Genomic DNA, 22,371 nt, shown 5'->3' with positions numbered 1-22,371 from the left:
AACTTTCAGCCTTCTGTTCTCCATAGAGAGTGATACCAACTTTCCAAACTGTCTTCTTTGCTGACATTCATTCTTTGCTGACATAGGGGTGGCACAGTGGTTAGCACTGTTGCCTCACAGCACCAGAGACCCGGGTTCAATTCCCACCTGAGGCAACTGACTGTGTGGAGTTTGCACATTCTCCCTGTATCTGCATGGGTTTCCCCTGGGTGCTCCAGTTTCCTCCAATAGTCCAAAATGTGCAGGTTAGGTGAATTGGCCATGCTAAATTGCCCAGAGTGTTAGGTGAAGGGGTAAATGTAGGGGAATGGGTCTGGGTGGGTTGCTCTTTGGAGGGTCAGTGTCGACTTGTTGGGCCGAAGGGCTGTAAGTAATCTAAATTCCTCAGATACAGTACTATTCACCGAAACCTGTTCAGTGCTGTCTCTAATCACTTCCTGAACTTTGGCATCCAGAACTGTGCAATACCCCAGCCAGAGGATTAATTCGGTGTCAGATGGCATGGGCAACCATCCTGTGACATTTGCTTTCGCTGCAATGGTACCTCTGCCCTATCCCTCCTTCATGAAGTCCGACCTCTTTGAAAGGAGCTGCCTTTTCAGAAAGATGATTGGGCATTTTGGCGAAACTGAAGGAAAGCAATCTGGACTCGTGTGGCCCAGTGGTTAGCACTGCTGCCTCACAGCGCCAGGGACCCTGGTTTGATTCCAGCCTCGGGTGACTGTCAGTGGAACAAAGAACAAAGAAAATTTACAGCCAAAGAACAGGCCCTTCAGCCCTCCAAGCCTGAGCCGATCCAAATGTACTGTCTAAACCTGTCGGTCAATTCCTAAGCATTTTATTCCCTCTGCTCCCCACCTACACATGCATCTGTCCAAATGCATCTTAAATGAATCTACCGTGCCTGCCTCTACCACCTCTGCTGGCAACGTGTTCCAAACGCCCACCACCCTCTGTGTGAAGTACTTGCCCCATGTATCCCCCTTAAGCTGTCCACCTCTCACCTTGAAAGCATGACCTCTCGTTATTGAATCCTGCACCCTGGGAAAAAGCTTGTCTCTATCCACCCTGTCTATACCCTTCATGATTTTGTAAACCTCAATCAGGTCCCCCCTCAATCTCCTTTTTTCTAGTGAAAATAAATCTAACCGACTCTACCTTCCTTCATAGCTAGCACCTTCCATACCAGGAAACATCCTGGTAAACCTTCTCTGCACCCTCTCCAAAGCGGCCACATCCTTTTGGTAATGTGGCGGCCAGAACTGTACACAATATTCTAAATGCGGCTGAACCGATGTCTTGTACAATTTTAACATGACTTGCCAGCTTTTATACTCAAAACCCTGTCCAATGGTGGCAAGCATACTACATGCCTTCTTGACCACTCTATCCACCAGTGCAGCAACCTTCAGGGTACAATCGACCTGCACTCCCAGATCTCTCTGCCCATCAACTCTTCCCAAGTCTCTTCCATTCATTGTGTAATTCGCTCTGGAATTAGACTTGCCTAAATGCATCACCTCACATTTGTCTGGAGTTTGTACATTATCCCTGTGTCTGCGTGGGTTTCCTTTGGGTGCTCTGGTTTTCTCCCACAGTCCAAAGTTGTGGAGGTTATGTGATATGGCCATGCTAAATTGTCCCATAGCGTTCAGGGACATGCAGTTAGGTGCATTAATCAGGGGTAAATGTAGAATAGTAGGTAGGGGAATGGGTCTGGGTGGGTTACTCTTCGGAGGGTCGGTGTGGACTTGTTGAGCCGAAGGGACTGTTTCCACACTGGGGGCTCAGTGCACCAGGGACCTGAGTTCGATTCCCACCTCGGGTAACTGTCTGTGTGGAGTTCGCATGTTCTCCCCATGTCTGTGTGGGTTTCCTCTGTGTGCTTCAGTTTCCTCCCACAATCCAAAGATGTGCAGGTCAGGTGAATTGGCCGTGCTAAATTGCTCATAGTGTTAGGTGCGTTAGTCAGGGGTAAATATAAAATAGGCGGAATGGGGCTGGGTGGGTTACTCTTCAGAGGATCTGTGTGGACTTGTTGGGCCAAAGGGCCTGTTTCCTCACTGGAGGGAATCTAATCTAATTGTCTGTGACCTGACCTCTTGCATTTCTACAACGTACAAGCCTCAATGTGAGAATCATACCTCTAGACCAAGGTCCCATCGCTAGGTGCCGGTGTTCAGCTGAGACCAGCATGAAATACATCCGACATTGGTCCAGGAATTCAAAGCAGCAAGGAGTTTCAAGAACATCTTCTTCTCATTCTGTCTCCCTGCGCTCTTGACTGTGCTGTTTGTCCTTTCCACAGGGACTGGGCTCTCTCCAATGGCAGATTATTAAACCATTTCCTCCCACTTGGTACAGAAAGAGCTTTGAAAGATGCACAAAGCTGGAAACTGGGTTTCTGCTTTTTTTTAGAATTAGAATTAGACTCCTTACAGTGTAAAAACAGGCCCTTCAGCCCAACAGGTCCATACCGACCCTCCAAAGAGTAACCCATTCAGACCCATTCCCCTATCACAAGTCACAGGTTCGAGGCGAGAGGGGAAAAGTTTAAGGGAGACACATGTGAAATATTCTTTATGCAGAAAGTGGTGGGTGCCTGAAACAAGTTGCCAGCGGAGGTGATAGAGGCAGACACGATAGCATCATTTAAGATGCATGTAGACAGATACATGAATGGGCAGTGGACAGAGGGATACAGATCCTTAGAAAATAGACAACAGGTTTAGATAGAGGATCTGGATAGGCATAGGCACGGAGGGTCGAGGGGCCTGTTCCTGTGCTGTAACTTTCTTTGTTCTATTGTTCTTTATTCACAGCCAGCGGTTGTTGGGGATTTGAACCTGGCCCATCAAGCCTCATTCCTGATGAAGGGCTTTTGCCTGAAAAGTCAACTCTCCTGCTCTTTGGATGCTGCCTGACCTGCTATGCGTTTCCAACACCATACCCTTCGACTCTGATCTCCAGCAACTGCAGTCCTCACTTTCTCCCAGTTGACTTTAACCTCTCGCACTTACCTCATCCCACCCAAAGGGAGAATCATTTCCTTAGAAAACGAGCCAGAGCCCTGTCCAAATTATTAACAATAAACCAGGTGTGTTTTTTTTTGTAAACTAAAAATATTCTCATTGCTTTGGAAAGTAAAAGCAATGAGTTTTAAGAACAGCTTCTTCCCATTTTGACTGATTGCTCCCAGGAGGCTGTGTTAGCTCCCTCCCTCGGGAACAGGGCTTTCCCTCTCCTGGGATAAATCATCTTTCACTGGCAAGCAGTGCTGGCGGAAAGAAGCCCTATCTAACATGGGCTTGTGAGGTGGGGGAGGGGGCTGGTATGAAAAGTGTGGAAGAGTGTGCAAAAGGGAGGTCGCACATGCACAGGAACTAAAATTCTGTTGGGAAACTTATCCAAATTATTTCATCTGAGGCAGACCGAAAGATACAGAGCCAATGGGGGAGAAAGAATTTCTCCGACTAATGCTATGTCTGTGTCCTTCTCGATATCACAGGGAGGTTGCTGCTGTCTGAATCAGTATTACTGCAGGGAGATGCACTGCGTTTGAGGTGTATGAACTTCACCATGCCACCAGCTCACAGAGTAAATTTTACTGTTCAAATCATTCCAGAGTAACAGCAAATGGGAGAAAGCAACTCACTCCATAATCTTGCCATCTCCTGTGAAGAAAAGGGATGTGTTAGAGCAGACAGTCTCAATGCATGTTTTCAGCATTTACCAATCAAAGCAGTTTGAGAGATTGATAGCATTACTATTAGCAGAAAATAGTTGAGACTATTTAACTTGCTTCTCAAAACAGTTGAGTAAATTACGCAGAACAGCAGATAACACTCCGTGGCATTAGTGAAATGATAAACAGCAGAATATGGTTCCCAGGGTAGGGCATGACCCCTAGGCTGCGGGCCCATGCCCTCCCACCTGACACTCGGCTCGCATGAGCCAAACACAAAAAGGAAATTTTTCGATGACAAGATCTGTGGAATTGAATTCTGTGAAGGATTTAAGTCAATGGAATGAAAAGCCACGTGACAGCAGGGATGTACAATTGTCTGTGAGGAGTTGTTTTTCAGACTCGAGGGGAGTGCACAGTGCTGTTCCAGGAGTCAGTATTGGGACCACCTCTCTTCTGGTCAGATATTAATGACCCGCATTTGTGTAGAGTGGACAATTTCAAAATCCTAAATTGAGCAAAACTGACAAGTGAACTAAACCACACAGTTTGCCACAGAAACTGGTATTTCCCAATGAAGTTTCAATCGCTCTCTGTCATTTTCCTGAGCCTGATGTTCCGGGAATCACTGGTCAATGTTAATAAAAGCTGCTCTGGCGAGGCTTGATCTCACAACTTCAGCATTTCACATGCCTCTCATTGTGTCTCTTCTTGCAATATTAATGATCCCTTAATGTGTTACCTTATCACATGTTAAGAGGGAAGAAATGGGGACAAAAGTCATTGCCAGGACTCGGATTGGAACCATTATGCGGGCACGGCGTCACAAAATGAACCAGCCAAAAAAAACCCATACATGAATATAGTGCTAGAGGATGTGCCAGGAACAGCACCGGACACACACTTGCCAAACAGTGAACTGATATTAGGGAACTCAGAATGGGGAGAACCTTTACAATTTGTGGCCCCAGGGGTAATGAAGGTTATTGAGTGTGTAAAAGACTGAGGTTGTTCGATTTCTATAGATTTATGTGTGCTGGAAGCAGGTGGCCGAGGAATGTATCGGGTAAACCGATTCAGATGTGACTGCAGAAACAGCAAAGACATTTCCTGCAGCACTAATGTGATTGTATAGCACTGGGGAGAGATTTGCTGCATTGAACTTGGGTTGATGAGCCCAGCATCCTTTCACGAGGGATTTGTTAGGATATATTTACTGGGTCTTTTCTGGGACAGAGGTGACCTGTTCAAGAGGGACAGGTTGCACCTGAACAGGAGGGGGACCAATATCTTGGTGGCCAGGTTTGCTAGTGCTGCAAGGGAAGGTTTAAACTAGATTGGCGGGGGGATGGCATCCTCAACAGCAGGGAGGCAAGTGTGAGGCCAGAAGGAGATACAGTAATCAGAAATAGTAAATTGGAAAGACAAGTCAGACTGGAACATGACTGAGTGAGGAATGCCTGTTGGATTAAATTGCATTTATTTCAATGCAAGAGGGCTGACACATGAAGCCGATGAACTCAGGGAGTAGAGTGTACATGGGATTGGGATATCATCACCATTACGGAAACATGGCTAAGGGAGGGACAGGACTGGTAGCTTAATGTACCAGGTTACAGGTGCTTTAGGCGGGACAGAGGTGGTGGCAGGAGGGGAGGGGGAGTTGCATTTCTGATTAAGGCGAGTATCACAGCAGTAGTCAGAGATGAAATAAGTGAAGGATCATCCAGTGGGTGGAGCTCAGAAATAAGAAGGGGCTGGTGACATTATTGGGGTTGCACATACGCCCCCAAATTGTCAATAGGAATTAGAGGAACAAATATCCAGGGAGACTGGGGACACTTGCAGAAGCAATAGGGTTGCCATAGTTAGGGATTTAAATTTTCCTAACATAGACAGGGACTGCCAGAGCTATAAGGGCTGAGATAGGATGGAATTTGTTTAGCACATTCAGGAAAGTTTCCTCAAGCAGTATATAGAGGGTCCTACTCGGGAAGGGGCAAAACTCGACCTATTCTTGGGAAATAGGGCAGGACAGGTGACTGAGGTGACAATAGGGGAGCACTTCGGGACCAGTGACCATAGTTCTATTAATTTTACAGTTGTTATGGACAGTGACAAACTGGTCCACAGGTTCAAGTTCTAAACTGGGGCAAGACAGGAGCTTGCAGAGGTTGATGGGAGTAGGCTGTTTGCAGGCAAAGGGACTTCTGGCAAGTGGGAGGCCTTTAAAAGTGGGATAACTACAGTTCAAGGCCTATGTGTTCCTGTGAGGGTGAAGGGCAAGGCTCCCAGGAAGAGGGAACCCTGGATGGCAAGAGATATTGAGGCTTTGACCAGAAAAAAGGTGTGGCTCAGTATAGACAACTGGGATCAAGGGAATCCCTGGGGGTATACAGGGAATACAGGAGTTTACTAAAGAAGGAAATCTAGAGGGTGAAAAAGGGGTACGAGATAGCCTTGGCTGAAAAGATTAGGGTTAATCCAAAGAGTTGTTTTAAGTATATTAAAGGAAAAAGAATAACTAGGGAGAGAATAGGGCCCCTCAGGGACCAAAGTGGACATATATATGTAGAATTACAAAAGGTGGGCAAGGTTCTCAATGAATATTTCTCTTCTCAGTTTACCATGGACAAAGACATGATGACTTGGGAACTTCAGGAATTTAGTGGTGATATCTTGGGAACAGTCCACATCACAGTAGAGGAGGTGCTGGATGTATTAGAATGTATGAAGTGGATAAATCCCCTGGTCCTGATCAGATATATCCAAGAACACCGCAAGAGTTGAGAGAAGAAATTGCAGGGTCTGGCTGATATTTTTGCATCATCATTAGCCATGGGTGAGGTCCCAGAAGACTGGGGGGGAGCGAATGTTGTGCCGTTACTCAAGTAGGGCTGCAAAGAAAAGCCTGGGAATTGTAGACCAGTAAGCTTAACAACTGTAGTAGGTAAGTTACTTGAGAAGATTCTGAGGAATAAGATATGCATGCCTTTTGGAAAGAGAGGCTTTGATTAGGAGTAGTCAGCATGGCTTTGTGAGTGCGCGATCATGCCTCACAAATTTGTTAGAGTTCTTTGATGAAGTGACCAAGAAGGTTGTTGAGGGTGGGGTAGTAGATGTAGTTAAGATGGACTTCAGTAAGGCCTTTGATAAGGTTTCAAATGGTAGGCTGCTCTGGAAGGTTAAATCACATGGAATCCAGGGGGATTTGGCAAATTGGATACACAATTGGCTTAATGGTAGGAAGCAGAGGGTAATAGTGGAAGGATGTTTGTTGGACTGAGGCCTGTGACTAGTGGAGTGCCTCAGGGGTCGGTGCTGAGCCCATTACTGTTTGCTATCGATATTAATGAGTTTGATGAGAATGTACAAGGCATGATTAGTAAGTTTGCAGATGACATTAAAACAGGCAATATTGTGAACAGTGAGGAAGGTTATCAGAAATTTCAGCAGGACCTTGATCAGCTGGGGAGGTGGGCCTAGAAATGACAAATGGGGTTTAATATAGATAAGTGTGAGGTCTGGCAGTTTGGAAAGTTAAATTACGGTAGGAACTTCATGGTGAATGGTATAGCCTTAATGAGTGTCGTGGAACAAAGGGATCATGGAGTTCAGGTTCATAGTTCTCTAAAAGTAGAGTCACAGGTCGACAGGGCATTGAAGAAGGCTTTTGGCATACAGGCCTTCAACAGTCAGGGCACTGAGTATAGAAGTTGGAAAGAAATGTTGCAGTTATACAGGACATTGGTGAGGCTGCACTTGGAGTATTGTGTTCAGTTTTGGTCACCTTATTATAGGAAGGATGTTATTAAACTGGAGAGTGTAGAAGAAATTTACAAGGGTGTTGCCAGGACTCAATGGTATGAGTTGTAGGAAGCAGTTGGACAAGGGTGGCATGGTGGCTCAGTGGTTAGCACTGTTGCCTCAAGCACCAGGGTCCCAGGTTTGATTCTGACCTTGGGTGACTGTCTGTATGGATTTTGCACATTCCCCTAGTGTCTGCGTGGGTTTTCTCCGGGTGCTCCGGTTTCCTCCCACAGTCCAAAGATGTACAGGTCAGGTGAATTGGCCATGCTAAATTGCCCATAGTGTTAGGTGCATTAGTCAGAGGGAAAGTGGGTCTGGGTGAGTTACTCTTTGGAGGGTCGGTGTGGACTAGTTGGTCCAAAGGGCCTGTTTCCACACTGTAGGAATCTAATTAAAAAAAGCTAGGACTTTTTACTTTACTGTGTAGGAGACTAAGGGGTTTATAGAGGTGTATCAGATCATGAGAGGCATGGATAGGGTGAATGCACTTAGTCTTTTCCCAGGGTTGGGGATTCAAGGACTAGGGAGCATCAGTTTAAGGTTAGAAGGGAAAGAATAAAAGGGAACGAGAGGGGCAACTTTTTTCATACAGAAGGGGTACGCATATGGAATGCACTGCCAGTGGAAGTGGTTGAGGTGGGTACATTAACAACATTTAAAAGGCATTTGGACAAATACATGGATTAGGAGGAAGTGAGGACTGCAGATGCTGGAGATCAGAGCTGAAAATGTGTTGCTGGAAAAGCGCAGCAGGTCAGGCAGCATCCAAGGAGCAGGAGATTCCTGAAAAAGGGCTCATGCCCGAAACATCGATTCTCCTGCTCCTTGGATGCTGCCTGACCTGCTGCGCTTTTCCAGCAAAACATTTTCAGCAAATACATGGATTTGAAAGGATTAGAAGAATATGGGACCAAATACAGGGAAATGAGGTTAGCATGGACCAGTTTGGGCCAAAGGGCCTGTCTTCGTGCTGTTGGACTCTATATGAAAGTACAGATAGAACTTACTGGGATGTAGACATTCATAAAAGACACAGACAGTGTTCATTGGGGATTGTGGAAAAAATTAAGGGTCACGCCAGGTGAAAACAGGAAAGAATGATCTAATCACAGTTTTCCAGTTGATGTGAGGAAACAGAGCAAGTCGGATAGAAATTCCCTCTTTCAGGTGAGTCAATAACTGAAGGTCAGAGGTTCAAAACGACCAGTGAATGACAGAAAAGTTTGGAGCAGCATTTTAATTTACTCAGGGTTATTGAGATAGGGGATGATTTTTGAGAGAAACAAACAGAAGCTGATTCCAAAATATTTTAAAAGACAATTGTAACAGATTAACAGTGCAAGTGAATAAGACTAAGTATGAAAATAACTGATGGTTTTGATGCGTGGCAGTCTGTTTCACGTAAACTATTATAAATTGCAAAAGAACTAAGCTGTTTCTTTTAGCCCACAAGAACCCTCTGTTCATAACAGCACTTATTTTATTCAAGTTGGCACCAAATTTAAAGATAACGTTCAAACAGCCCATTGAAATAAATCTGTTTACTTTTGGTTGGTTCAATGACCTGTGCGCGTCTGCAGCTAATTGAAATAATATGGAACAGTCTTTTCTCAGTAGATTCACTCAAAGCAGGGTTAATGATATGAGAAAGGTCATCGAGCTAAAACCCTGCCTCTGTTTTTCTATCCACAGATCCTTCTTCATCAGTTGAATATTTGCAGCTTTTCGATTCACAATTGAGACATTTCTCAGCGACAGAACACTCTCCAAAATCAAAAACTGGTCTTTTCCAATAAATTCTGTTCTGCTCAACATTGCTCTGTGATATTTCCTACAACCTGATGCTGTATGTCAATAGAAGCTGCTCTATGTAAGGTTGGAGCTCCCAGCCTTGGCACTTCATGCGCCTTGACACCATCATAGGGGGACTGCGTGCTGACTGATCACTGGAGCCACAGAGTACCCTGATTTCCATCCACATTTCAGTTGTATCTTCTCGGCTGAGGCACTGAGTTTCTCTGATTCTGGGGCTGGGAACCCAGATTATATGATCGTCTGCAACAGCGTCACTTCCTTATGTGTGGAAATTGGTGAATTAACTGATGTTCAACTACGTTGCTTATTGAAACATACATTTACCTGCACTATTCCCTAAATTGTGATGTTTTAAAATCGCAGACTCAATGACTGACCTCCACAGCTTCAGGAGTGCCGAATTCCAAAATTTCACCTCACTCTTGAGTTCCCTCATCTCTGTCCATTATTGCTCCAAAAGCTAGTACTTTCAAATAAACCTGTTGGACTATAACCTGGTGTTGTGTGATTTTTAACACTATTTAGCAAGTATACTTGTTGTGGAAAGTTCACTTTTCTGTGTCTCTGGTGCTGCTCTGGGCATGCCCTCTGGGGCTGTACTTGCCTTCAACTTTCAGCACAGTGCACCGTGTGGTCAATACTCCGCATTATGGCCACAGGAACCTTGGTTTGAATCCAAGTCTGGGCAATGCTCCTCCATGACTTTTGTTTCCCCAGCCCCTAATTAGCCTTATCTTCACCGTGGACATCCAGTCCCTGTACACATCTATCTGCCATGACGAAGTCCGCCAAGCCCTCCGTTTCTTCCTCTCACGCCGACCCAACCAGGACCCATCCACTGACACTCATTCAACTGGCTGAACTGGTCCTCACCCACAACATCTTCTCCTTTCAATCCTCCCACTTCCTCCAGACTAAAGGGGTAGCCATGGGCACCCGCACATGACCCAGCTATGCCTGTCTTTGTCAGGTACGTGGAACAATCAATCTTCCGCAGCTACATGGCACCATCCCCCACCTTTTCCTCCGCTACATCAATGAATGTATTAGGGCTCCCACGAGGAGGTTGAACAGTTCATCGACTTCACAAACACCTTCCACCCCGACCTCAAGTTGACCTGAACCATTTCAGACACATCCCTCCCCTTCTTGGATCTCTCCATCTCCAACTCTGGTGATGAACTCAACACAGACATCCACGACAAACTCGCTGACTCCCATAGCTACCTAGATTACATCTCCTCTCACCCTGCCTCCTGTAAAAACTCTATCCCTTATTCACAATTCCTCTGCCTCTGCCACACCTGCTCCCAGGAGGGCCAATTCCACCACAGAACATCCCAGATGGCCTCCTTCTTCAAAGACTGCAGTTTCCCCTCCCAGTGCCTCTCCCCCACTTCCTGCACCTCCGCCCTTGAACCCCACCCCTTCAACCACAACAAGGACAGAACCCACCCCCGATCATCATCTTCCACTTACCAACCTCCGGATACACTGCATTATTCTCCACCTTTCCTGGCATCTACTGTCAGACCCCACCACCAGAGATATATTTCCCTCCCCACCCCTATCTGCATTTCAGAGAGACCATTCCCTCTGCGACTCCCTTGTCGGGTTCATGTCCCCCACAAACACACCTTCCCCTCCTGGCACCTGTCATTGCAAGAAGTGCAAAACCTGTGCCCACACCTCCCCCCTCATCTTCGTTTCAAGGCCCCAAAAGATTCTTCCATATCCGACAGGACTTTACCTGTACTTCCACACGTCATTTACTGCACCCGTTGTACCTGATGTGATCTCCTTTACATTGGGGAGACAGGACGCCAATTTGCAGATCATTTCAGAGGACATCTCTGGGACACCCGCACCAACCAACCCTACTGCCGTGTAACTGAACACTTTATTACCCCTCCCACTTCACCAAGGACACACCTAGGCCTCCTCCATCACCAAATCCTAACATCCCGATGCCTGGAGAAAGAATGCTTCATCTTCCATCTTGGGACTCTCCAACCACACGGGAATAATGTGGATTTCACCAGTTTCCTCATTTCCCCTCCTCCCCCTCTTATCCCAGTCTCAACCTCCCAACTCGGCACTACCCTCTTGAACGGTCCTACCTGTCCATCTTCCTTCCCACCTATCTGCTCCACCCTCCCCTTCGAACTATCACTTTCACCCTCCACCTTCATCTACCTATCGCATTCCCATCTACCTTCCACCCAGCCCTACCCTGCTTCCATTTATCTCCCAGCTCCTTTGGCCCACAAACGTCAATCCTGATGAAGGGCTTATGCCTGAAACGTCGACTCTCCTGCTCCTCGGATGCTACCTGATCGGCTGTGCTTTTCCAGCACCACACTCTTCGACTCTGATCTCCAACATCTGCAGTTCTCACTTTCTCCTAATGATTGCTTTCTGCATTTTACTCCCTATCACGTGCTAAAGGAATGCACTAAGGAAGCAATTATTTTTTGCATGACTATGATTTTCCTTCAAAGCATACCTCATCTTAGAGATTTTTCTCCCTCCAACAATCACTAACCCTCCTTTATTTCCCTCCTTCAATTTCACTGTCACTTCCTTGTGGCACTGTACAATTTAACATTCGCTTTCACTTTGATACTTACCAATTTGCTCTGTTGCAAGATTAACATACCCCAATCTCACCCTTGGGGCCTTTAAACCAGGTGTTCCATTTCAAATCCAAGGTTGTGAGACCAAGCCTCACGCAGAGAGGTTTTTACTGGATTATTGGAACATCAGGTTCAGGAAAAACACGCAGAACAGGAAAGGTTACAATACAAGGTTCTGCAAAAAAACTTTTCTTTTGGACAAGAACAGATTCTGTGGCTTTCTGCTTGATGTCATTCATTTGTGACTTGTTGCCTCGTTTAGGATTTTGAAATCATCTGCATTGTTCATGTCATTAATATCTGTCCAGAAGAGAGGTGGTCCCAATACTGTCCACTCTCCTCGAGCCTGGGAAACAATTCATCGCAAACAATTTTACATCCCTGCTCTCACGGGACTCTTCATTCCGTCGGCTTCAATTCTTCACAGAATTCAATTCAGTGACACTTCACCATCTTCCTTTGTAAAGTTTGTACAGGTAACATGACCCACACTGCAGCCAGTGTCTGCAATGTTACTCTGAAGTGCCTTAACTGATTCTTTGAGATCTGACCAAAATGAGTACAAGAATTGACATGCACATTGAAATAATGCAAGTTTATTAATTTAAATTACTACGTATGGAACGTATTAGGTTATACTACTTTAAATATATTGGAATTAATTATTAGATTAAATGGCTTAGATATGTTCAAACAAGTGAGCCGCAGGCCTGTCAGGTACTCCTCAATAATGTCCAAAGATGTGCAGGTTAGATGAATTGGCCATGCTAAATTGCCCATAGTGTTCAGGAATGTGTAGGTTAGGTGCATTAGTCAGGGGAAATATAAAGTGATAGGGTAGAGGAATACTCTTCGGAGGGTCGGTGTGGCCTTTTTTGGCCAAATGGCGTGTTTCAGCACTGTAGGGATTCTATTATTCTACAATAACTGCCACTTGGGAGTTTGATCTCAATTTCCACACCAGTGGTTTAGATCCAGTCCAATGGTGAAGGCCAATTGTGAAATGTCTTTGACATAAACAGTATACTGCATTTGATGGGATGTGCTGAATTGCCCCTACTTAGTTTTTTCATACATACTTCTGTACTTGGTGGTCAAAACCAAGTCCAGGTTCTGCTGCAAATTATCTTGTTCTCATGTATTTTTCTACTCTCCAACAACTGTTTGTTGCTATGTCCAATTAACCCTTAATTATCTGGTTTGCAGATTTTGGTATCATATGCCACATTCCACTCATGACATTCCCAAAACAGGTGATTGAAACCTTACATAAGCACACATGTGGAATTTGATAGCAGCAGATTCCTTATGTTATGGGCCAGGACAGACCCCTTCAAAACATTTGAAGAAAATAGCCCATACCCTAACATTGCTAGTTGTTTTAAGCAGGTGTAATGTGGATATTCCAGGAAGGATGCAGTTGGTCAAACAACTTGGTTTTAAACAAAACAGAATTTATTTACAAGATTACCAAATGAAACACAAACAAGAGAACATAATATAGAATAACTTAACCAATCCAAATTCCAAAAGTTTATACAAACTTAATGATGCTGTTCCAATACTTGCACAATCCCCATAAACACCCCTTGGGACAAAAGGTACAATCAAACACAGGGTCTTACGGAAGAGAAGTCAGACAGAGAGTACCAGCATGGACCTGCATCTTGGGTCCAGCACCTTCAAAACTGCCTGACTGCTTTCAGTGAATAGCCAGACCAAACCAAACCAGAGATAAGCTGATCTTGGAGAACTGGCCACTCCCCCTTTATTGTACAATTTTTTTAAAACTTGAAAGCCTTTTGCCTGAGGCAGTATCTATTAGTTATGACCAAATTGGCCCTAAAACCCTTCAAACTTAGACTGATTTTCAGAGTCTGTGTCTTTTATAACCTCTCTGAAAAAAAAGCCAAGGACAACAAAATCTTGTTCAAGGAGCATCATCATCACACATCCCCACCCTTAAACACACTGAACACTGAATGGCTTCATTTTGAAACCCCTTTATCATAAACTGTAGTACTCTATAACACACACATACATTACACTGACTACAAACATGCACAAATACATTCTGTTTCAGTCTGTTTTATTCCAGCTACCGAACGCCTCTGTTCCTCATTCAAGTCTCAACAATGCGTCGGCAATCATGGTTTCTCATCCTGCCAGAGGCACAATTTTTCAAATTAATGGCTGTAACACCAAGCACCATGCAAACAGTCTGGCATTTTTGTTCTTAAATTTCTCCACAAACTTCAATGGGTTATGGTCAGTGTATATGATTGTCTCAAATATGTTACTGGTAACATAAACATTGAAACGCTGTAATGTCAACACCAAGCTCAAAGTCTCCTTCTCAACTGTCGAATGAATGTTCAATTTCCTGGAGAAGTACTCAATAGGTCTTTCCAGCTTAGCATACTCTTCCTGCATAGCACTGACACCCACATCACTTGCATCAATAGCCACCTTGAATGGCTTTGCATAATTAGATGTGGCAAAATTGAGGCAGTGGTTAATACAACTTTCAGGTTGTCAAATACCTTCTGACAGTCAGCTGTCTACTGAAACGTCTTTCTTTCGCAATTCAATGAATGCAGCAGCCACACTGCTAAAACTTGGTACGAATTTTCAATAAAATCCATTCAATCCCAGGAAGTGCTCTTTTTGTCGTTGGTATGGGAAACTCCCCAATTACTTTTGTTTTTGCATCCCGTGGGACTATTTGTTCATGTCCAATAATATGGCCCAGGAAGGTGAGTTGGGCTTTGGCAAATTGACTCTTAGCTAGGTTTATCACCAAGCCTGCCTCCTGAAGTCAATCGAACAAATCTGATAAATGTTGCAAATGTTCCTTCCATGTGTGACTAAAAATCACCAGGTCATCTATATACACGACACAGTTGGATAATCCAGGAACGACCTTACTGGTTAGTCTCTGAAATGCGACTGGCGCATTTTTCATGGCATGATTTTAAACTGATACAGTCAGTTACGAATGTTACGAATGCCGAAATTGCCTGTGCTAATTCCGACAAAAGGTACCTACCAGTATCCTCTGAGCAAGTTCAACTTGGAAGCATAAGTTGCTTGTCCCACATTTTCAACAGAATCTTCCAAATGCAGAATTGGATATGCATCAGTCTCCGTAACTGCATTCACTTTGCGAATGCCCACACATAACTGTTGTGTGCAATCTGGTTTTGGCACCGTTATTTTGGGGAGCTCCAGTCGCTGTAACTCACTTCAATTATGTCATCTTGAAGCATGCATTAAATCCCCTTTTGAACATGTGCCAAATTTAGAAGTTTATGTCTATAAGGATATTGCTTAGTCGGATCAGCATCACCTGTATCTACATCATGGATAATTAGATTAGTATTTCCCAGCTTATTTCCACATATCTCCCCGTGTGATAGCAAAAGCTCTTCTGGTCATTTCAACTTTACTCTGGAGGATAACTCAACAATTTATTCCAACTTTTGACAACTTTCTCATTGTCCAATGTAATTTGAGGAATGTCCAATTCAGAATCCTCTGAACTTGGTTCCTCAAACTGTGTTGTAACCAATAACACATTCTCCTCTTGCTTTCCTTCCTGTCAAAATACCTTTTGACCATATTCACATCACACACCCTGAGAGATTTCTTTCTGTCTGCAGTCCTTATCAAATAGTTCACCTTACTCAATATCCTTTTGACTTGCTGAAAATGTGTTGCTGGAAAAGCGCAGCAGGTCCGGCAGCATCCAAGGAACAGGAGAATTGACATTTCGGGCATAAGCCCTTCTTCAGGAAGAAGGGCTTATGCCCGAAACGTCGATTCTCCTGTTCCTTGGATGCTGCCGGACCTGCTGCGCTTTTCCAGCAACACATTTTCAGCTCTGATCTCCAGCATCCGCAGTCCTCACTTTCTCCTTGAAGATCCTTTTGACTTGATAAGGTCCACTAAACCTTGCTTTTAAAGGTTCACCTATCACTGATAGTAACAATAACACCTTATCTCCGATAGCAAATTTCCGAGTTTTTGATTTCTTGTCTGTTGCATTGTATGCTGCGATACTTTCAAATGCTGTCTAGCCAACTCCCCCAACTCTATTTAATTGTTCTCTAATATTTGACACACATTCCAAATCTGGGATCTCTGAATTGTGAGTTACCAATTTCTCCTAAATCAATTTTAATGGTCCTCTCACTTCATGCCCAAAAACTAATTCAAACGGACTGAATTTGGTCGATTTATTTGGAGCATCTCTGATCACAAACAGCACAAACAGAATTCGCTTATCTAGATAGTCTTGACTATAAGTCCTCTACATGGTCTTTAATGTCTAATGCCACCTTTCTAGCACTGCCTGGATGGTAAGCAGAAGAATTGAATTGAATTGTTTCATTCCTATGCTGCCCATAACTTCCTTGAATAATTTTGATGTAAAGTTTGATCCTTGATCTGATTGTATCTCTGTGGGTAGTCCATATCTACTAGTGAAAATTTGAGTAACTCCTCTACAATCCTTTTAGTTGTAATATTGTGTAATGGAACAGCTTCTGGAAATCTAGTGGACGCATCCATTATTGTTAACAAATACTGATTCCCAATTTTTGTTAGAGGTAGGGCTCCTATACAATCAATTAAGACTCTTGTAAAAGGTTCCTCAAATGCAGGAATAGGTATTAAAGGTGCAAATTTTATTACTGCCTATGGTTGTCCAATTACCTGACATTTATGACATGTCTGGCAAAATTCAACTACATTCCCACAGTCCAGGCCAGAAAAAATGTTTTTGCATTTTAGCTTCAGTTTTTCTCATTCCTAAATAACTCTAGTGGTAGCTCGTGTAGTACTCGCAACACCTCCTTCCAACAACCCAGTGGCAAACTGGCTTGATGAACTTCTGACCATTTCTCATCTGCCTGAATATATGATGGTCTCCAGTTGCTCATTGAGACATTATTTTTCAGATAATAACACTCAGGAATACATTTGGATTCTTTTTCTGTGTATGCCTTTTGATACAATTGCTTTAAATTTTCCTCTTTCTGCTGTAACTCAGTTAATTCATCTGAACTAAAATTGCTTTATCATCCATCTGCTCCCAGTTTGTGTCAACCATGTGATCAAAAAGGGTCTCTGCTAATTCTGCTTCAACTTTCTTATCTGTACTTCTTGATCTCTCCTGTTTCAACTGGTGATTTAGTGACCTCATTACCACACAGTCAGGAAAAATCCCGGGATTTGTGTTCTGCATTAATTCAGTTTCCACTGGCTTTTCAACCACAGTAGGCAGCATTCCTTCCTGTGAACCAGCTATATCATTAGCAAGGACAAATTGTATTGCTGGAACTGAGAGTTTGTCCAGTACTCCTACCACGACTTCTCCACTCTTCACTAGACACTCTAACCTTACTTTACATAATTGAGCACTTCTTGTCTCACCGTCAATTCCTGTCACTAGTACCTTTTCTGGAAATAGTCTTGCAGATTATATATCTCCTCACTGTTAGACATCACAGATTGAGAGGTTCCTGTATCTCTTAACATTGTAACCTCTTTACTTGCTGCTCCTGGCCTATGCAAGCAAAGTTTACCTTAGCAGCTATATGGTTTAAGAAGATTTGGCACTTCCTCCTTAACCAACATCCAACCAGGTTGTACATTCTGGGGCAGATTTTTAGCACCCACCGTGCTTTCTGTTACCACTCTAACAAAATTCACTGGCTTATCTTGTATCCCTACATCTAGCTTCCCAGTGCTTTTCCTAGCCCACCAACACTGATTTTATGTGGCCTACTTTATTGCAGTGAAAGCACTGGAATTTTTAACTTCGCTTTCCCCTCCATGCTAAGTTATCCTTATGATCTTCACTGACACCTACCTTTCCCTTTCCACAAGAGGATTTCTCTTTTCCACAATTTCTATTCCTCAAGGATTGAAATTGATTTTGGAAGCCAAATTTTGATTTTTGGACCAATTCATAATCATCGGCCATTTCAGCTGCTAATCTTGCTGTTTAACTCTCTGCTCTTCCACATGAGTTTGCACTACTTCAGAAAATGAATTTCAAAACTTTCCCAATCCTCTTAGATTAGATTTATATTAGATTTATTGTCACGTGTACCGAAATACATGAAGAATGCAAAGAGTTACGACTGGTGACTCGAGGTCCGCTGTTAGCCGTGTCCGAGATGAATCTTGCTCTGGGCCTTACCCACTGCTGATGCCTCCTGTCTCTGCTGCCACTCCTGCCAAGACTGAGCCCATCAAAAAGTAATGCTAATGAGAAAAAGATTGGGAAAGATTGAAAAAAGTGTAGATGCAGTGGGCTCCGCTGTACAGTGCCATCTCTATGCTGTCCAGGAGCAGTCGAACCCCAGGCTCAAGAGCTGAATGTTGCCTACCCCGCTGTCGCCATCTTGCTTACCACTAATATTTGCAATTTTTTTAGTTTCAAACTGATTCAATACTAGGGCGGCATGGTAGCTCAGTGGTTAGCACTGCTGCCTCACAATGCCAGGAACCTGGGTTCGAATCTACCCTCGGGTGACTGTCTATGTGGAGTTTGCACATTCTCCCCGTGTCTGTGTGGGTTTCCTCTGGGTGCTCCAGTTTCCTCCCACCTTCCAAAGATGTGCATGTTAGGTGGATTGGCCATGCTAAATTGCCTATAGCGTACAGGGATGTGTAGGTTAGTTGCATTAGTCAGGGGAAATATAGAGTGATATGGTAAGGGATGGGTCTGGGTGGGTCATTCTTCGGAGGGTCAGTGTGGACCCATTGGGCCAAATGGCCTGTTTCCACACTGTCGGGATTCTATGATTAACTTCTATGGTTAATCATGGTTAGTTTATCCCCTTCTTCAAATTCTCCTTTGTCACTGAGCATTGTTTTTATTCCAAGTCATGACTTCTAAACCTCTGCCACTGTTTATTTACTATCTTCTCTGCCAAGCTCCTTTTGCAGTTGAGCCATCTCTGTTCTCGTTCCTTTGTAATTCCCCTTGTTTAAGTTGCACCTGATCCAAATTTCTTCCTTTCAAACGGAATGCTCAATTCCACCATGTTATGGTCATTGTTTTCAAATGGATCTTTTTCTTAAGATTATTGATAAAACCTGCCTCTTTACATATGACCAGATCTAAATGAGCCTGATCCTTGGTTGGATCCACAGCATGCAGTTTTAGGAAATGGTTCTAGATACACTTCCTTTTTCATTACATTTAGAAAGCCATTGGGAAACCACGGTAATTCCTGTTGCAATCTGGTATGATTCCCAGGATATCTCTTACCCACAGCACATCTCTTTTCTCTGTTAATTGTTTTCTGTAATATGGCAAAGCCATTGTATACGCCTGACTTTGTTTCAGAACATTGCCATTTTTGTTCAACAGACCTGCAGTTTCTCAAGACTATGACCTCAACCACTGTAATCTCACACCAATTGCAAGGTTTAGGTCAGGAGTCACAGGTTACCTGAAAATGCATTTTAGCTCAAGTGATTTTAAAGTAGCTTATTGCAAAGAAATAGTTTAAAGCTGAAGCATTAGCTAAATAGATACAACAGGCTTACATCCCGTGACAGGCAAGAGCAGCTTACCAATTCCAAAGGACAAATCAATGAGGTGCAGTGGCTGCTGGTCTCTATATCTGGTAGTAGTGTTCTCTGATCAAGTTTCCTCATGTGAGCTAGAGGGTGGGGTTTGGGCTGGAGCCAGCCTGGATCACATCAAAATTGTTTTCCTGTCGAGAGGGATTCTTTTCACCTGGAGACCAGTTTGCACCTTTGCACAGACAGCTGAATTTCCTGAGCCATTCGCAAACATCAGGGTTAGAAATGCCTTGCTTCAGGGTTTGTGTTGGAGATATGGCCTGTCAGCTAATAGGCTGATGGAAGCATCCTTCATTAAAGAAACTGAGTGGGGGCTATTTCTATAAAATTCAAAACATTTCTGAAAGTTTTGCAAGGTTATTATACAATGATTCGCTCCATCCCGTTACTCGGATTGGATTTATCTCCATTCCTGTGCTGAGGGGATTTCTGTACCAGACAGAGGGGTAATATTTGGAGATTCTTGATTCTCCACCAATTCCCATTCCCTTTCTTCCTGCTCTGTGGGAATGCACAGGTCACTGAGAATTGTGAGCAAGAATGCATCAGCACTTTCTCATTGGAGACATCAATCAGTGGAACCTTTCAGACACTGAATGTAGAATTTGTAGCAAATTAAAATTTAGGATTGAGTTCAGAGTACTGTTGTTCCTGAATTACGGAGAAAGATCATATACAGTGGTTCTTAAAAGGACATTGTAGTCACAAGAATAAAATCAGCCATCGATGCAAAATGTTAAACTCCTATCCAGATACAAGAATTATTAACAGCAGCAGAAAGAAATCCAAACTGTCAGGATGTAAGGGGCTCAGTCCTCATTATGGTTCAGAACAGAATCCATTCCCTGCAGTCACTTGTGATCTTGCTTGTGTCTGAGCAGTTGGGATGACTGAGTGAATCCCTCTCCACACTCAGTGCAGGTGATCGGCCTCTCCCCAGTGTGAACTCGCTGATGTACCACTAGATTCGATGAATGTGCAAACCCTTTCCCGCACTCAGTGCAAGTGAATGGCCTCTGTCCGGTGTGAATTCGCTGGTGTGTCAGCAGGGCAGATGAATCAGTGAATCCCTTGCCACACTGGGAGCAGATAAATGGCTTCTCCCCAGTGTGAGTTCGGTGGTGTACAGTGAGGTGGCCTGAATTCCTGAACCTCTTCCCACAGTAACTGCAGCTGAATGGCCTCTCATCAGAATGAATACGCTGGTGTGTCAGCAGGGTAGCTGACTGAATGAATCCCTTCCCACACACGGAGCAGATGAATGGTCTCTCCTTAGTGTGAACCCGTTGGTGTGTAGTGAGGTTGGATGACTGCCTGAACCTCCTTCCACAGTCTCTGCAGCAGAAAGGCCTCTCCTCAGTGTGAATAAGCTGGTGTTTTAGCAGATTGGCTGACTGACTGAATCCCTTCCCACACACAGTGCAGGTGAACAGCTTCTCTCCAGTATGGCTGTGTCGATGAGATTCTAGCCGAGATGGGTAATTGAATCCCTTTCCACAGTCCTCGCATTTCCACAGTTTCTCCCCAGTGTGACTGCGTCGATGAGTTTCCAGCCGGGATGGGTATTTGAATCCCTTCCCACAGTCCCCACATTTCCATGGTTTCTCCATAGTGCCGTTGTCCTTGTGTCGCTCTCTTGTTGACAAACTGTATGGTTTCTCCTGCTGTGAATGATGTGATTTCTTTCAGGCTGTGCAACTGGTTAAAGCTCTTTCCAGTCAGTTCACTGGAACACTCGTGTGTATTTATCTCGGTGTTTTTCCAGTCACACTGGTGTTTGAAATATCGTCCCACTGATAAACCAGATGAACACATTCAAATACTGATCATATTCAGCTCCTGATGAATCAAGTGGTTTCTAACAGATCTTGATGATGTTTGGTTTGGCTGTTTCTAATCCTCTCCTAATCTACTGGAAAAGGAGTTTACAAAGGTTATCACTGTCAGAATAGGATAGAAATTCAGAACGGATAATTCCAGTTTCTGTGGAACAATTTTTCTTCTTGGTCCCCAAAGCTGTAAATCCCAATCCCACTAAACCTCCCTCCTTCTTGGTCGGAAATCCAAATAAAATTGTAGATAATTTTTTCCATATTGTTTAACAATTATTTACAACTGGAGAATTTAATAGTTTAATTATTACTTGTGTGTTAAAATCTCAAGCAATCTGACCAAACACACAGGATAGCAGATATTATCCTTGTATCTGAATCTGACTGTGATATTAAAAGCACAATTATGAAGATTATTCCTTCAACCTGTCCAGGATTTCCTTCTTTACTATACCTACCAATGCATTTTTTTCATGCTCCTTTTCACTTTCCTCATTTCGTTTAAAGTAACCTACTGCATTTTCAATATGTCTTGAAAACTTATGATGTTCTGAGCCCATACGTTTTCCGTTGTTTTCCTTATCCAATCCTGTACATCCAGAATTCTCTGGACTGTGGCTCCCACCCTTCTCCTTTATGTGAACGTGGCCCTTGTCTTTCACAATTTCCTTTTGGAAAGACTCCCACTGTTAATATTTTAAGTTTACCTACAAATAGTTGCTCCCAGCCACTTTGGCAAGGTGCTATTTTATCATATCAAAATGTCTCATCAAACTGGTCTGCCACCAATTCAGAATATTTATTTCTGCCCCATCTTTGTCCTTTTCCATGACTATCTTAAATCTTTGTATTATGATCGCTCTCACCAAATTGCTTCCCTACTACACTTGTTAGCTCTCTGGGTTCAGTCCCTAAAATTAGGTCTAGCACCACGAGAAATTGAGTGGAAAGGGAGAGAAAATAAAGCATTGTGCTCACAGAGGTCAGA

At 43.7% G+C, this 22,371-nt stretch overlaps 1 protein-coding gene across 1 annotated transcript; it reads right to left on the bottom strand.

Moving 5' to 3' along the window:
- Positions 1 to 15,822: 15,822 nt before the first annotated feature.
- LOC148136239 (uncharacterized) lies at positions 15,823 to 21,935 on the bottom strand. Its single transcript, XM_087983731.1, has one exon. The coding sequence runs from the start codon at positions 21,159 to 21,161 to the stop codon at positions 20,403 to 20,405; it is 759 nt and encodes a 252-aa protein (XP_087839857.1). The 5' UTR covers positions 21,162 to 21,935; the 3' UTR covers positions 15,823 to 20,402.
- Positions 21,936 to 22,371: the final 436 nt, after the last annotated feature.

This window comes from Chiloscyllium plagiosum, unplaced genomic scaffold (assembly GCF_037043375.1).
Source record: "Chiloscyllium plagiosum isolate Xiang-an unplaced genomic scaffold, Cpla_swu_hap1 HiC_scaffold_46, whole genome shotgun sequence".
NCBI lineage: Eukaryota > Metazoa > Chordata > Chondrichthyes > Orectolobiformes > Hemiscylliidae > Chiloscyllium > Chiloscyllium plagiosum.
This window is presented reverse-complemented; position numbering and strand designations above follow the sequence as displayed.